Source organism: Phalacrocorax aristotelis, chromosome 16 (genome assembly GCF_949628215.1).
Source record: "Phalacrocorax aristotelis chromosome 16, bGulAri2.1, whole genome shotgun sequence".
Lineage (NCBI taxonomy): Eukaryota > Metazoa > Chordata > Aves > Suliformes > Phalacrocoracidae > Phalacrocorax > Phalacrocorax aristotelis.
In genome coordinates this window covers 13,890,917-13,906,238 of record NC_134291.1, presented here as the reverse complement: position 1 = coordinate 13,906,238, position 15,322 = coordinate 13,890,917, and the positions used below count along the sequence as shown (strand labels likewise).

The 15,322-nt window shown below is 47.7% G+C and overlaps 1 protein-coding gene across 2 annotated transcripts in view; it reads right to left on the bottom strand.

Moving 5' to 3' along the window:
* The window catches only part of GGA3 (golgi associated, gamma adaptin ear containing, ARF binding protein 3), a 21,321-nt gene extending 6,070 nt beyond the window's left edge, over nt 1-15,251 (bottom strand). For both annotated transcript variants that reach the window (XR_012663339.1, XM_075111288.1), the window contains exons 1-12: nt 15,194-15,251; nt 9,485-9,569; nt 8,656-8,731; nt 8,050-8,148; nt 7,100-7,223; nt 6,036-6,139; nt 5,421-5,501; nt 3,809-3,946; nt 2,716-2,797; nt 2,116-2,232; nt 845-1,114; nt 154-221 (exon numbers count right to left, since the gene is read on the bottom strand). Coding sequence is in view for 1 of the 2 variants with exons in the window: in XM_075111288.1 (XP_074967389.1) it covers nt 154-221; nt 845-1,114; nt 2,116-2,232; nt 2,716-2,797; nt 3,809-3,946; nt 5,421-5,501; nt 6,036-6,139; nt 7,100-7,223; nt 8,050-8,148; nt 8,656-8,731; nt 9,485-9,569; nt 15,194-15,233 (1,284 nt within the window). In the remaining variant the exon portion in view is untranslated. The remainder of the gene's footprint in view (nt 1-153; nt 222-844; nt 1,115-2,115; nt 2,233-2,715; nt 2,798-3,808; nt 3,947-5,420; nt 5,502-6,035; nt 6,140-7,099; nt 7,224-8,049; nt 8,149-8,655; nt 8,732-9,484; nt 9,570-15,193) is intronic.
* Nucleotides 15,252-15,322: the final 71 nt, after the last annotated feature.

The window sequence follows — 15,322 nt, the reverse complement described above, 5'->3', positions numbered from 1 at the left end:
GATCTTAGGGCTAAGCCAGGCTTCCCCTCAGGAACAGCAGCCCCTCTGCCTATACGTGTGATCACGCATTTCTCCAAGGTGATGGAGTGCATCCTGAGACCTCTCACAACGACAGCCCATCCCTCCCCCTTCTCCCGAGACCTTCCTTTGTACCTCAAACATGCTCCACTGGTTGTTTTCTGATGTCTCCTTCACTGCTGCAGGGGCTGGGTCATTCAGGCCTGAAAGGGAGAATAACAAGTAGGTGACTGGAAGAGAAAATGAGCTAGGTGTCATCGCCTGGCAGTTGTTTCAGTACCATCAACTACTTGATTCAGCTCTGCCAGAGCCCAAGAACCTGATGAAAGACAAACTGGCTGCAAGCCTACAATGAGGAAAAGAGACTGGCAGCACGAGTAGCTGACAGTCACCCCCTGCACACAGCTCTTCTAACCCTTCCTGATCTGCAGTGTCTTCTGCTGTTCATATCCGGGCTCCACAGGCAGGCAGCCCCTCTAAGGAACCTTGCCCTTTAGCACAGCCGCAAAGTCAGGGCTGAAGTCTGTACCAAACTGCAGCCTGCAAGCCTACAGCGATCAGACTGCAGGTACACTCAACTTGTTTCACTTGCAGCCTACTCTGGGAAGATCAGAGTTTTTAATACTGACTGACTCACTGACCAGGTCTCTCATTCAGGGCGATGCAAGGGAGCGTCCCCCAGACTTCTCTAGAAGCCAAAGGCACCTCGTGCTCTTTTTAGACATGCCACATGCGCAGCCAGCCCTCACACTCACGCTGAAGGCAGGAAGCAATCTTTGTTAGGCATGGATTGAGCAGCCCTTTTCTAGACCCCTCGGTGTCTTACCTAAGCACAGAAGCTCCTCATCCAGCAAGGAGAGGGAGCTGGCCACGCTGCTCTGCTGAGCAGGTGCAGCTTCCACGTGGCTGGAGGAACTGCTCCGCAACTGTGCGAACGTCTGGGGAGGAGGCGGGAGAATGGGGATTTCTGCTGGGGGTAGGGCGGCGGTGGGGGCTGGCGCCAGCGTGGTGGGGGGCAGCGGAGGCGGCGGGGTGCTGGTGACGTCCAGTCCAGCAAGGTCGATGAGGGTGTTGAGATTATTTGTGGAGTTACTCCCTGCAGCGGACAGGAGAAGAGCACTACTAGGAAAGAAGGCAAAAGGCTCAGTGCAAACCCAATGTACAGAATAAATTATCAGAGAGATGGATTAGATAACACAGATCCTCATTTAATCACGGCTTATGGCTCTTTATAACGGGGAAAGCCCACACACTCTCCACCTAACCATTTGCTGGCCACAAGCTACTTAAATCAACACAGATACTGATGAAATTTCTGTCTGAAAATCAACATCTGCTCCAACTCCTGCTCCTTCCCCAGTGCTCCTTATAGATAATTCGTAGTCTTTTCAAAATCTTCTGAGCTCAGATGAGGCTTTGGGAGATCCTATGGAATTGCTATTAACAAAGGCTACCAGCGAACTAGAGAGCTGAGGAAAATTCGTAATGTCTGGGTCTAGAATTCCCTTCGTATTTAGGACGGCCTTGTCCTGTCAGATGCTGTCAGCAGCATTATACAATTCCTCTACTGCTGTCCGTGCAGAGATGTGTGTGTGACCCCCAAGCAGTAATTCTGCCACACACGTGTCCAGAGCTTTCAGTGGTGAAACTGAAGCGTAAAGTGGGCGACTGGCCTAAGCTCACAAATGGAGCTGCTGGCAAAGCCAGGACCCCTGGCCTGGCTCCCTCTCTCCTGCTATTGTCCTTCTGATAAAATCCTCCTCTTCTTACACGTCACCATTAAGAAACAGGACAAATGTGGAAAGGAAAATGTATGAGAACCTCCAGCCACACCAACTGTTCGGATGCAGGTTTGCTACTGATGTTATCGAAGGTTTCAATAATACAGGACGAGCAATGGAAACGCAAAGCTGCAGCACTATTGCTCACGTCCAGAATTGTCCATCCGCTGCAGAGGAGCTGCACTGTGCCCCTGTGCTTCACAAACTGTTGGCCACAAGAGCCACCAATAGCCTACTTCACAATTAATAGAAAACCCCGTCCAAAAGACATACAACTGCAGGATTCAAAATTAAAGTCGTCTTCCCAGGAACTCACCTTCCACTCCAGACATCACAGGGAGATCCACTTCACCATTGATCACTTGCCCCTCTATTATTTTCTTATAGGAATTTATCACACGGGATAAATTGTCACTGGCCTGCAGAATATCCCCTACATGTAAGAGAGACAAAAATGACCTCCAAGACTTTAGTAACTCTGCTCCCACTAATGCTGAGAGTACTCAGTTATCAACTAAATAATCAGCAAGAAAAAAAACATACTTATTTGGCTATGAGCTCCGTTACTCTGTCTTTGCCATGCCGCTCTAAGCAATACCCTGACCTTTCTAGGTCCACGCACGTTACAGTAACAGTGAAAAAATGAGTCCAAGGCTTTGCTCCCCACAGCAACCCCCTTCCCCTGCCCCCCCTGTTATCGGGCCTGGCCTCCCTAACCACCAACTCTGCTGTCAAGTCCTTGCCTGAATTTAAACGATAAGCATAAAGAGGCACGGATCTCGTCTTTTATCTGCTTGCTCAAAGCAAAGCACGTTCACAGCGAAGAGGCGTCTGTGCAGCGGCCGTTCCCTTGCTGAACCCCTGCACGGTCACAGGTCACAAAAGCAATTAAAAAAAGAAGCGTAGCTTCGTTTACCCAAGCTGCTGTCGTTATCCTCTGTCTCACTGGCCAGCTTGAATAATGTCCGTCTTTTGGTTTCACACCTTTCATAGAGCTCCTAGGAAGACAGATTAGGACAAAGGGTTTCATCAGCCACTGCCAGCAGTACCCGTCAGCACAGAAGGACTCCCCAGGCAGGCACTGGAAAGCCCAGAATAGAGAAACCCGCCTCCCGGTGCTGAAGGTGCCAGTGTGGCCGGACAACCGAGATCCCCCGTCCCTGCCCGATTAACAGAGCTGCGAAGCATTACGTCAACCTGGGAGTCTGAACACAACCTGCAGTTTCAACACAACATCTCTCAGCCCTCCCTCACGTCAGCGCTTATGGCCAGCTCTAGCCCAAGAGCCGCTTGTTCCTTGTATTACAGTAGTCCCTAAAAGCCCGAGGAGGAGCAGAATTGTGCTTCAACAGTTATGCTTCAACTGTGCTGCAACCCCTACCCCGCGTCTGCAACTGCACAGGAGAAAGGTAGAAAGAAGGAATTTGTTTCTGTAAAACATTCAGTTTCTTAAGCTTCTTACTATCGTTTCAGGAGCTTATGGTTAAAAATGAGTAGTTTTAACTTGTGAAATTAGATAAGGTGCAACTCTTCGAGGCCCTGGGCCTACCCAGCCATCCCTGGTGGCTGTTATGACTTTTACCTTCTTGATGTTCTCCCGACCTTTTAACACCAGCTAAAACTCTTCCTTTGAAGGGAAGGACACACTTCCTGCCCCTTCCAGCCTTTAGTTTGTCCATCCCCGGTGCAGTAAGGGACAGTTATGATCTGCAGTCAGTGTGTCCCAATAGGAGCACGAATTACAAACTGCAGCTTCTTGATTCTGCCACGCTGCATCTTTGGAGAACAGCTGTACCTGGCTTCAAGCATGTGCAAAACTGAGCCATCACCCACCAACTCCTTTGGTGAAAGGCATTAAAAACATGGTTATTTTCTTTCCTGCTGTTTCCAACAACTGCTCTTGTTTCTCGCCATTGCTCTCCATTTTACTGCACTGTTTGTAATTCTCTGCAAAACTCAAGTCTGTAAGAAGGAAGGATTTCTGGGAAGAAGGGGCAGCTCAGACCCACCTTCATGAGCTCCCGATCAGCCTCTGACGAGTCCTCCTTGCTGTAATGAACCAACATCTCATTCAGCAGCTTCACGTTGTTATTCACTTCCTCTAGCGTGTGCATGCGCTTTGTCACTTTTTGAATCCGAGCCTCATCCTTCAGGGTGTAAAACACAGACATAAACAGTGAGTTACCCTGTACGGGTCCATGGTGTCACAACAGCAGGTACTATCTGTCAATCATGTAAAGTAATGTCTATTTAAGTTTAAGCTAGGAAAAAAAAAAAAACAAAACCAAAAAATGTCTCCATTCATGTGAAGCTTTGCTTATTTTATTATTTTTTCATCACCGTTCTGAAATGACAGAAAATCCTGTATTTCCAAAGTCTCATTAAATAGACTTTAATGTATAGTTATACCACTAAAAATAAAAGAGCTCCCTAAAGTTCCTTTCTGACTTTTTCAGGTTGGTGTTTTTTTTGGTCACTGTGGTGCTGCAGCACACCCCCACCCCACCCCGGGCCACCTGGATAACACCGATTGTACTGTTTTCTTGGGCAAAAGGACTTGGGCGGCAGGCAATCTCTGCCCACACCTGGGCCAGCTGCTGCCTGAATGGCACATCAGGACCACCCCGAGATCTCGGGATAAGCCCTATCTGCTCCCTGACTTGCGTACCAGAATTGTGGCCAGAGTGTAAAATATTGGCCAAAGCCATTCGTCTCGATCCTATAACCAGCGATCCGAGAGGGGACCCTTGGAGCTCTCCGGGACCGCAGCGGGCTGGGTGACCCTGTATCTCCCCCTGGGCTGGGACGCCTCTCGGGGTAGATTTCTTAAGGATTGAAGGATCGTCTGCTGATGATTTCATGAGCACTCAAAGACCTGATTTCAGGGGTCTGTTCTGAACCTCGTGACAGGAGAAGATTGAATGGAAACACTGCAGTCACCTATACACCCCCTTCAGTCTAGAAGCTACCCTTCTTCTTTGCCGGTGAGTCACTTCCCGACTCCAGAGCCTCTAATGACTGCCATGGGTGGATGCATCACAGCTCTACAAACAGGAAAGGTGTTTCCACGAAGCCTGCTTGTGAGAAGACCCAGTGCAATGACACAGTCCTCAGTATCCTGGGGTGGTACTGCGACGTTCCCACCAAACCCTGATGTCAAATACCATCTCCAGGGATGAGAACGCAGTTAATTACAACAAGGAGCATTCAGTCCTTGCCCCTTCTTGCCCCGTCCTCCACCAGAGACACCAACCATAGACATTTTTGTGACATAAACATCTCCCATTTGCGAGCTGGAGTCAAAATTACAACACGTTCATATCACGCAGAGGCCTAAGTCATCAGATGGCACCCCCTTTATGCCAGTAACCACAGGGACTACACACAAGTCAGCACTGTTAGAGGTTTTAAAAAATAATAATAAGCTGGACGTGGCTGATGGCCAGTCTCATTCAGTCCCCACAACTTAACTGAGGAATGCACTAACACAATGCTCCCAGAGCCTGAAAAACCCAGGTTCTGCCATTCAGATTCTAAAGCTCTCCACCATTTTGAAGTCAAATTGCCTAAAACCTGGAAAGCAGACTGCTGACTGGAGCCAATCCTACAGGAATTTCTTACCTCTTTTACCATGGATTTTATAAGCTTGTTGGCCTCTTGTAAATCATCTGGGTTTTTGCTTTTCAGCAGTTTGGCCAGAAGCTGTAAGATGAGAAGAGGATATTCACGACGCAAATAAAGACCCTTTGGCAAAGGGAAGCAGAGAAAGGAGTTGAAGTGAACGATTCAGGGGGAAAGAGATACAGCCCCCTGTCACAAAGCTTACACTGCTTTCATAGTTACAGTGACCTCAGCAGGAGTCATTTATTTTTATTGTTTTATGTGAGTTGCTGCATTCTTGCTTCTACAGTGGACATACACTGAAATCTCAGACTTCTGACACTAGATAATTATTCCTCCCATATATCATTTTTGGTCCTTGGTGTGAAACGTTCTCTGTCTTCCAGTACTACAGCAGGATGGCTCTTTGACCAGGAATAACCTCATAATGATAACACAGACAAGGCCTTAAGTGAAACGCCAGATTAGGTATGTGGGCAAAGCGACGAGTTCTGAGAAAGTACACACCACCACCCCAAAAACAAAAGCCAAATTAGTACACTTTACTTCCTTATTCTAAATGTGCACTGAGTAATCACTTTGCATTAGTGATTATGATACAAGTCTTCCCTGTACCTTGGATTTCTCCTCATCGTCAAACACAGGGTTTTTGGGACGAGGCGGCGGAGACGGAATCAGGGTTCTGTCTGCAGGAATCACAGGATCAAACGTAACGATCCCTGAAAGCAGAAAGGGAACCCCCGTGGGTTTGCAGATGCAGCCACACCAGGCAGCGCACTCAGTTATTCACAGGCTGCTATCAACACCCAGCCCATCTGCCCACCAATACCAGCACGCTGTTCTCATGAACAATATCGGATCAAAATCACCGAGCACGCTAGCTGGAAAAACAAAGAAAGCTTTCTCTGATAAAGGCCAAAACCCCAGCAAATGTGTTGCCATGTCCATATTGCTCCCTAATAGCTCAGTATAATCAATAGTGCTCCACTTGTTGTCTTCTCCCCTTTCACTTCAGCTGCTGAACCACTAAGCGAAGTCCCAGACAACCCAGCTTTGTGCAAGCTCAAGGGCATGACATTTGTTTGCATAACTGAGCTGAGCAGGAAAGCAGACGGCAATGAAAAATGGGGTGATGAGCAGACTCCTAATCACGAGAAGAGAAAGAGCCAAGCTTCCCGCTCGCTCCATTGTCAAATCCCCAGATTTGTGCTCTACCTCAAGAGCTTTCCTGGAACCAATTTTTCTTACGTTGAAGCTGCAAGCTTCTCGGCTGAGCTTTGTTCACTGTGCCTACACAAGAAATTTGTATCAGCTACACAAAAGGTGCAATTGCAAAGCGACCTAGTTAAAAGAACACAAAAGGCTACATGGAGGTTCTTATTTCACTTTAAATTAGACTTGTTCAAATCACTTAATAGTCAGTTCCAGAAAACCTCAACAACGACCCTGCAAACCAAAACAAACATATTTGCAAGGTGTTTAACTAATCTAGTTTTAAAAGCCAACCCAACCCAGGCCAAGGCATTTAAATATAATGAAAAGCTTTTCAGGGAACTTCTCCCTTGTTCTATCTCCCCTCAGAGCTTGCCTTGACCCCACGTAATTGGAAGCTATTTTGTGACACTCCTGCTTACAGCACAGGCTGGAGAGAACGCATGGACGAGCAGCTGACTTCCTACCTTGTCGCTTCAGCATGTAGTAGGCATCCTTGATTTTGGATTCTTCTGGCAATGCCACTGTCCAGCTGTACAGCAATTCAATGACTTTGGTCTTCACCTTCTCCGAGACTCGGTCTCCCAGGTACTAAGAGCAGGGGAGAACAAAAAGTAGTGAATTCCCCATATTCTTCATTTCTCTTTAAAAATAATGCCCAAACCCAGAGACTGGAAGTTCGGTGACAGACATTAAAAAGTGTACAATCCAGGTTCCAGAATGATCTAAGATACATCTTACTAAGAGGAAAAAATGCTCCTCTAACATATTTGAATTAACAGTGAAGAGAAGCTTTGCAATTATCTTCAGCAAAAGCAAACCCACCTATTCTGTTGCTTTCAGGACCTCACTATTTAAAAATTACAGCAATACAGACATCCATCCCCTCCCCTGTCTTACAGGAAAGAATCTGGGAATACTTTGCTGCACCAATCCTGCTACGGGGCGCCTCTGTCTATTTTTTGCCATGTTAAACTGATCGTGAACGCTGAGGGACTTAGCCAGGCGCTTTTTACACAGCAAACCAGCAGCAGAGCGAGGCCTAGAGCTCTACGGTGTGTTGCCAAGTCTCTTGTTTGAACGGCTGCACCACACCTCTCTTCCACTGACGCTGGAGTTTTGTTTGTTTAAAAAAAACCACCACCATAGCCCAAGCTTTAGAAGCTCCTGAGCTACATGAAGGATCAGAACAGTACAGAGACTACACGCTGATGGTAAGCAGGTACAACTTACTGACAAAACCAGTAAGCAGAGCATAAAAGAAACCTGCAATAACTTAGCTAACAAGTGCTCTTGAATATAGGCTAATAAATGTAAGGAGCCAGACAGAGCAAGCACTGCAAACGTTTTGGACGTTGCCTGTAGCTTACCGAGGCCAAACAAAAAGTAAATACAGCCAAAAGGCTCAGGGACTAACCTTTGGAGACACAACTTTTATTAACTCGTTTAAAAAGCGAAACTTCCCTACTTCATTATGAAATCTTCTCCCACAATTCTTCATACAAGCTTCCAGCACCTGCATTCAAGTAACAAAAGCAGCGGCTGAAATGACCACCAAAACCCTTAAATAACAACGTAGCTGTGTTCTGCTTATAGGGGAGCTGAAGGATGTGGGTCAGAGACACGCATTCCCGCTCTGCGACACAAGCATGGATCTCCCATCTTTAGGGGTGACACACCGAGGCAGACTGGTCTCCCACACTCAGCCATGTAGACAGGGGTCTCAGTTACCTCACCGTTAGGTCTCATAACAATGAACACAAATCTTGCCTGAAGATAACAGCCGAAAGCAGCTAACGCCCAACCAGAGTTATTTCTGAGTGCTCTATTGCTAATGAGCAATCTGCACACTTCAGTGAGGCAACCGTGCTCGCTCTCGCTGCTCACTCCCTCCCAGCAGAGGGGAATGGGGCATTCAGCCCCAGTAGCGCCCCTGACACACACCGTGCCCCCTTATACTCTGCACGGATGATGTAAAATGGATATATAACCGGATTTAAGAGGAGGGGTAAGGACTACCTACTGTCAAGGCTTGGACTGCCTCCCATTCCTGTGGTGACTGGATTTTATGAGCCAGGAGTCTCACGGCTATCTGTGGCCTGAAAGAAAGCAGACCCCCATTATAAACAAAGCAGGTGAACGCGCTGAAGGATTTTCAGACTTTCACTAATTCTGCTCTTTAAACGAGATGTCTTTCACATAATTAAAAGGAAATGCCATTTAGTACTTTTCATCTTTCCACCAGTGGACAAAGGCTAACAAGAAACGTTCAGGGCATCTTTGTAAGCCTGGGTGTTTTCACACATGAAAGGAAGCGAGGGCTGGTAGTCTGAGCCAGCAATTCCAGATTCCTCCTTGGGAGGGGCCAAACAACTCCCAGTGCAGTTCCCAGCCCAGGAAATCACTTCATTTCTCTTGCACTAGGCTCCTTTTTCCAGAAGAAAACACTTCTTCCTTAGCTCACAGGAATGCTGGGACCAGCAGGTTCCCTCCGTTAAGCCTTGCGAAGATTTGAAAGATATGAAGCCCCATCAGGCACCAAGAGTTACGACCCCGTTTTACAGGCTGGCAAAGAGGATAACTTCGGCTAGCTGAGAGCCCTGCAGCTGCAGAAGCTGACATTAGAGGCGGATTCAGAAGTCCCATTTTCCTAGCGCTCAGTCTGCGTATAAGCCATGCTGCCTTTCACAGAAGAGAAACCACACCTCACAGCATCTTCTTTCTTTTGTAGCCACATCTTCCTTGCAGTATCAGCATACAGAAAAGAAAACGTGGAAGTCTGATGATCAAATGATAATAAAGTAGCATTCAGAGTTTAAAATGTTAAGCCTAGAGCAGTTTGGGACACCCACCCTTCAAGTTCTTTGTTGATCTGGTCACAGAATCCGATGATGTATTCCCAGTCTTCTTGCCTGTTAGATGGGTTGGTGGCTTTATCTTTGGTAAGGGAAAGAGAACATATTATCAATAAAGCAAACGAAACAGTACAGAAGGTCATGCATTTCCTAGAAAAAAGCATTTGACATCCATTGCCAACTATAAAAAAGGAGAAAGAAGTTTGCACATGGTACATCTGTTTGGGGAAAAGGGCGTGTCCAAGCTGAGACACCCAAATATCCAGCAAGAATCACTGCTTTCCAAAAAATAAGGTGCCAAATCTCAAGTACTTCAAAACACGCTACTTCCATACTCTAAATGAGAGTACAGGATAAAATATTTGAGCTCGCAGAGTTTCCCTCTGCCTGAAATGCTCTCTCTTTCTATTTGGCTATAACACTAAACTCCTTAAAAGCTAAACCCTCACCCTTCCCAATGAGGAAATTATTTTTGTATTGGCCAGGAGTTTTGTGGAGGTAAGAGTTGGAACGTCAGATGTTTAACGTAAGTCATTTAGCATTAACGCTTGTTTTTAGAGTGCCAGCTGATTTGTTAGATGCCTTAGCACTTCTCCTGGGAATTATGAAATGAAATTTATTATTCTACTTCGAGGTGTTCTCACAAGTAATAAACCCCACAGCCTGTACCTGATCAGGAATTCAAATCCTGTATGCTCAAACAGAGGCCGATGCTCTACAGGCTGGGCTAATTCAGGCTCCTGAAGGATCCTCCCTCGGGTACCAGGGCCTTGCTTATTGTACTGACTGCAGAATAGCGAGGCTATCAGCATCTTTTTTTGTTATGAATTAATCTTCTCCACGTATTCTACTTAACTCTGACGGAGCACTGAACTTACAGGAGACAAGATTCCTGCTTCAACCTAATTCTCCAGCCAAGATGACTGGACGTGATGATTTTTCTTTCTTGTAAGGGAAGAAACACCACACTGTAGTTACATATCTAAGGGCTGGCATTTAAGAAGCATTCCTCAAAATTTTAATACAATGGAAATAGACACAGAAAAGAAAATGTTACTTAGCCAGACAGTAGAGAGCAGGGAAAGGAGGACAGGAGAAAACCCAGCACACATCCCGGTACTGTCATCACAGAGGGAAGCGTAACGAAATAAACACGTGCTACATTACAAAGAGTCATTTTTTACCCTCATTAAAACATATCCTTTTACCTTTCCACAGGCAGATAAAACCAGCTGTCAAATATGTACTCCGAACCCCCACTTTACAGCGCACCTCAGCCCGCCTACTGTGGCGGCCCGAGGAGGTTCGCCCATACTTTCCTCCTGACAGAAGTATAGTTATAAAGCAATTTTGTAAATTGTTCCATGGATTGTGCCTGCAGAGGCCAATCTCTATGTCCGCTGCTGACATTCATGGGCTTCTTGATAAGCAAAAGGTGGCAGCCAGGGCGGGCTAACTGTAGGATGGCATCTTGTTGCGCTAGCTAAGCTACCACGCTATTTTTTGAACTCAAGAGATCCAAGGGAGGCTTAGTTTAAAAGACAGCTGCTGCAGAGCCAAGCAACTGTTCAAAACATATGTGGCACTTAAACCTTATTACCGCACTCACAACTGCTGAACGCTCTGGAAGCGTCATGAAACCGCAGACTTACAACAGTCTGAAGGCTTTTTGTGCAAGTCAAATGGTATTGTGCACGGTTCGGTGCTCCGAAGCACCTCTGCTGCTCTGCAGGCCTAGATGAAAGAAACACGGTTCTTGGCTGGAGCTACTGGAATTCATTTAATAAATACAGGAAGAGCACAAACAAGTAAGGACACTCAACTAAATGAACTCTTTGTTGGTTGCACATCCTGAAATTAGGAAAGATCTGGTACAAATAGAAAATGTAACCAGTATTTCCATGTTCCAAATGCTAATTTTAAAGCTGTTCTGAACATCTCCAAAGGTTTCCTGGAATGACACTGATTATTTCACACTCTCAGACTCAGTTACGATTCATCTAAGTTTTTGCACCAAAAGCTCTCACATAAAGATAGTAAAGTCTCAGAAGGAGAAAGATATTACTGAAGGGAGGTTACGACCCACAGAAAGAAACTCCCTATTTCTAACATTCATAAAAATTCCACGTGAAGGCCCAGTTCATAAAAGTTAATGAGCTCGACCAGAAGTCCTGCCCTGGCTCTGGAGATTGATGTGTTTGCATGACAGAACACACTGGTACGTATGGATAGCGCAACTGATCTGGATACCAATCTCAGTACAGCCACATGAGCACAGCATCCCAGGTGAGCTAAATTACCTTGCTTAACCTTTTCAGGACATCCCGACTTGAAGCTGCACCATGTCTACGAAGGTGTAACCTAAAATCCTCTATTTTATGCAGAACACTTAAAATGTGCAGAGGGAGCTCCTCTGCGCTGCCTTATAAATATGGATTCCTTCCAGCAAGGGGAGTTTGGTTCTCTGGAATACCAAATCCTTGGCTCCTCTGTTGAAACTGACAACAACAGCCCATTCGGTACCGGTTATAAAGTTGGCTTTCAGAGACACTTGTCCACCAGGTCCCATCCTGAAAATCCCACTTCACATCAGCAACCAAGTGAATCTGAATTAGCAACGTGGGAACACACGTTTCAGCACCATCCCAGCCCTGCCACCGCGTCTGCCTTAGTTTTCAGACACCGCTGTGCTTAGGATGTAAAAAGTTGCTTCCAACCCAAGCGTTGGAGCCATTCAGCCCTCAGCCAGACCCTGAAACACTGATGAGTCAACATTCAGATGCATCTCTAGGTATGAAACAAAGGTGCTTATTTTCTCCATAAAGAAACCACTTGGAACGCAGAGAACCACAGACCATTAATTGACTGGTAAGGAATGCTCATCTTTTCCTGGGTTTACTGCTCTACTGAAATGAGACAAAAGCCATCCCAACAAAGGGTTTCCCCAGGTCAGGCTTAGCATATGAATTGGGAATCCCCAGCCCAAGCATGGTGAGTCTAACCATCGGATTCTGTTTGTATGGCTGGGAGGAGAATGTTGACCCACAATACAAGGAAAAAAGAAATTAAGACAATCACAATATTTTATCCATCTGCATCTATTACATAGCTGGACATAGCCTAAGCCTGACATGAGTGTGATACAATAAGCTTCCTTTTGGATACAGCAGGGAAGGCAGTGCTAAAGTCAAAGGATCCAGCTGTGTTTCTACAACTGACATGATTTTCTAACCTCCTCTTCTATTTCAGCTAAGTGCAGAAGAAGAGCCTGCCTGCAAGGAGAGAACAGAAAGGATCACCTTCTCTCATTCCAGCTGCCTGAAATGAGGCAGGAGACATGAAGGTGCTAGATCATCACTGCCTGATGTGCAGATCTTGCTGCAGTATTAGGACACAAGGACGATGTTACTTCATGGGTCTACGACACCATCTGATGACAGAGACAGGGCAGTGTGGAAGGCTGCCTACCACCGGTACCAAAAAAAATCACTGGCAAGAAGAAATTTTCCATCTTCCCATGACTGGGAAGTTGGCTGTGCTGCGGAGCAGTTCCAGCCCTTCCCTTTAGTAAGGGCACAGTGGGTGCACACCCCCAAGGTTTGCATCAGACAGGCACAGCTTTGTGATGGTTACAAGACAAAAAAAAGCCCTCAGGAGGCCTGGTGAAAGCACTGAGACGCACCAGCCTTTGCACTCTGCCTTCCTGGGCTGCACGACTCCTCCGGTAAAAACGCAGACTAAATGCTCCCCGCTCCGCTACGATGGGAGGAGCGATATAATCACACCAGCACAAATCACTGTAGCAGTGACCTGGCATAAATGCATCCTCTTAAATGAGAGAGCAACACTCAAGCCTTGAAAAATGTGCACACCTCTGCAATCAGGCTCACTGCAATATTTCTTACAGTGAGTAAGGCCTCTGCAACGCTACCCTTCAGCATACGTTCTCCGGTGCAGAATCGCCTACTGCTTGGTCAAGGAGAGGTAGCTTTTCTCTCAACTTCCACAATTAACAAAAATTACCCCACAAAACAAACAGTCAGGAAGCTTTTCCAGGCTACACAACCTAAAATATCTTTCCTACTAGAGATATTTTCACACACAAACTGAACTCGGTGAGTCAGTTCTCCTCAGAGGAAGATTAAAAGGAAGGGATGTGGGTGTTTCTTCATGTGTCTCACTGGCTACAATAAAAGATATTGACAAACTGTGGGAGTTCAGAGGAGGAGCAAAAATGGTAAGGGGACAGAAGGGATTGATCTAAAATGAGAAGAGCTGAAAACATCATTTAGCCAGTAACAACTGTAACAGATGATGAAACCATGGATGTGCTTGAATTTTATATAAAAATACCAAGAGAGAACAAGAATTATTTGATCTTGTTTACAGAAGGATAACTCCAGAAGGGTAACAGGTTTTATACTCGAAGGTATTTAGGGTAATGACCATCTTCTGCTGCTTGCCTAGTGCCCGGCTACTGAGGAACCTCACTCACTGCTGTAATCAAACAAATAACCATTAAAAAAAGAAAATTGAGGCAACAAGCTAGTGATGTGCAGGATAGCCTCCCACGGACAGTAGCAGGAGCCCCCGCGCGTGGAATATACAAAAAACAATTACTGCTATGACTGATTCAGTCAAGAATCGCCTCCCGATCGGCCGGCGCTGGGCTGGGATCCCGCCGCGCTGGGTTCTGTACAGCCAACAGCCCGAAAGCCAGCCGAGCCCCGGGCAGCACGGACAGACACACAGCGAGGAGATACCCTGCAAGGGCCGTGGATGAACAAGCCATGTGTGTCCCCCCAATCGCTCACATTTAAGATTCCATGATTAAAAAATACCTTAAATACGTTATCTTGACAAAGGATTTTTACATATTCCATTCTGTACAGACCAGACATCCATAACTCCTACCCTGAAACTGCAGCTGGGCACAAAGCAGAATTTGTCTGCTTGAAAATCATGGTTGTGTAACACATGAATACTATTTATTTGGAAAGTACCTGCAGTTCTCAGCCTCGCAAACAGCACCAATGCTGTACACTTCGCTAACCAAAATCCAGGCGAGGGAAGAAGAGGCAGCAGGGACAGAGACCTACCGTGAGCCTTTACAGTCACACAAAAAAAAGCAACAGCCTTGCAGGTGCCGAGCAAGGTGAGTTGCAAACCTGCCCCTTCCTCCCACCCCCCGAACCCCAACCGTGCCCCTTCCTCCCACGCCCCAGACCCCACCCCGGCCCCTTCCTCCCACCCCCCAAGAAGCAGACCGATGATGAACGAGCCCACAGCCGCCGCTGTGCCCCTGCGACCGCCGCTCCGCATCCCCCCTCACTGACGCCGCCGCGCCGAGGGCGCCGGGCACCAGCGCGGCCCCGGCCCATTCCCCCCGCTCCGGGGGGCGCACCCCGGCGCAGGCGGAGGTCTCTGCTCCGGGGGACCGTCCCCGGGGTGCTCCCACCCGCCCTGGGCGACCCGGGCCAGCGGAGGGTCCCCGCCCGGCCGAAGGGGGCGGCGGGCGGAGGGGCTGCCGTGCGGCGACGGGGAGGGCCCTGCTGGCGGGACCGGAGGGGGGCCCAGGCCGCGGGGAGTGGGGCTGAGAGGCCGCGGGGACTCGGCGGAGACCGCAGGGCTGCTGGGAGCGGCGCTGAAGGCCGAGGGGACCCCGAAGAGCGGGGCTGAGGGCCGGGGGGCGCCGCGGGAACTCACTCAGCCACGACTCCAGACTCTCCCCTTCCGCCTCCGCCATGTTGCCGGCCCGCCCCGAGGCCACGCCCCGCCCGCGCGAGAGCCTAGCGGGGAGGCGTGACCAGGCAAAGGACCGCCCCCTCTTCGCCT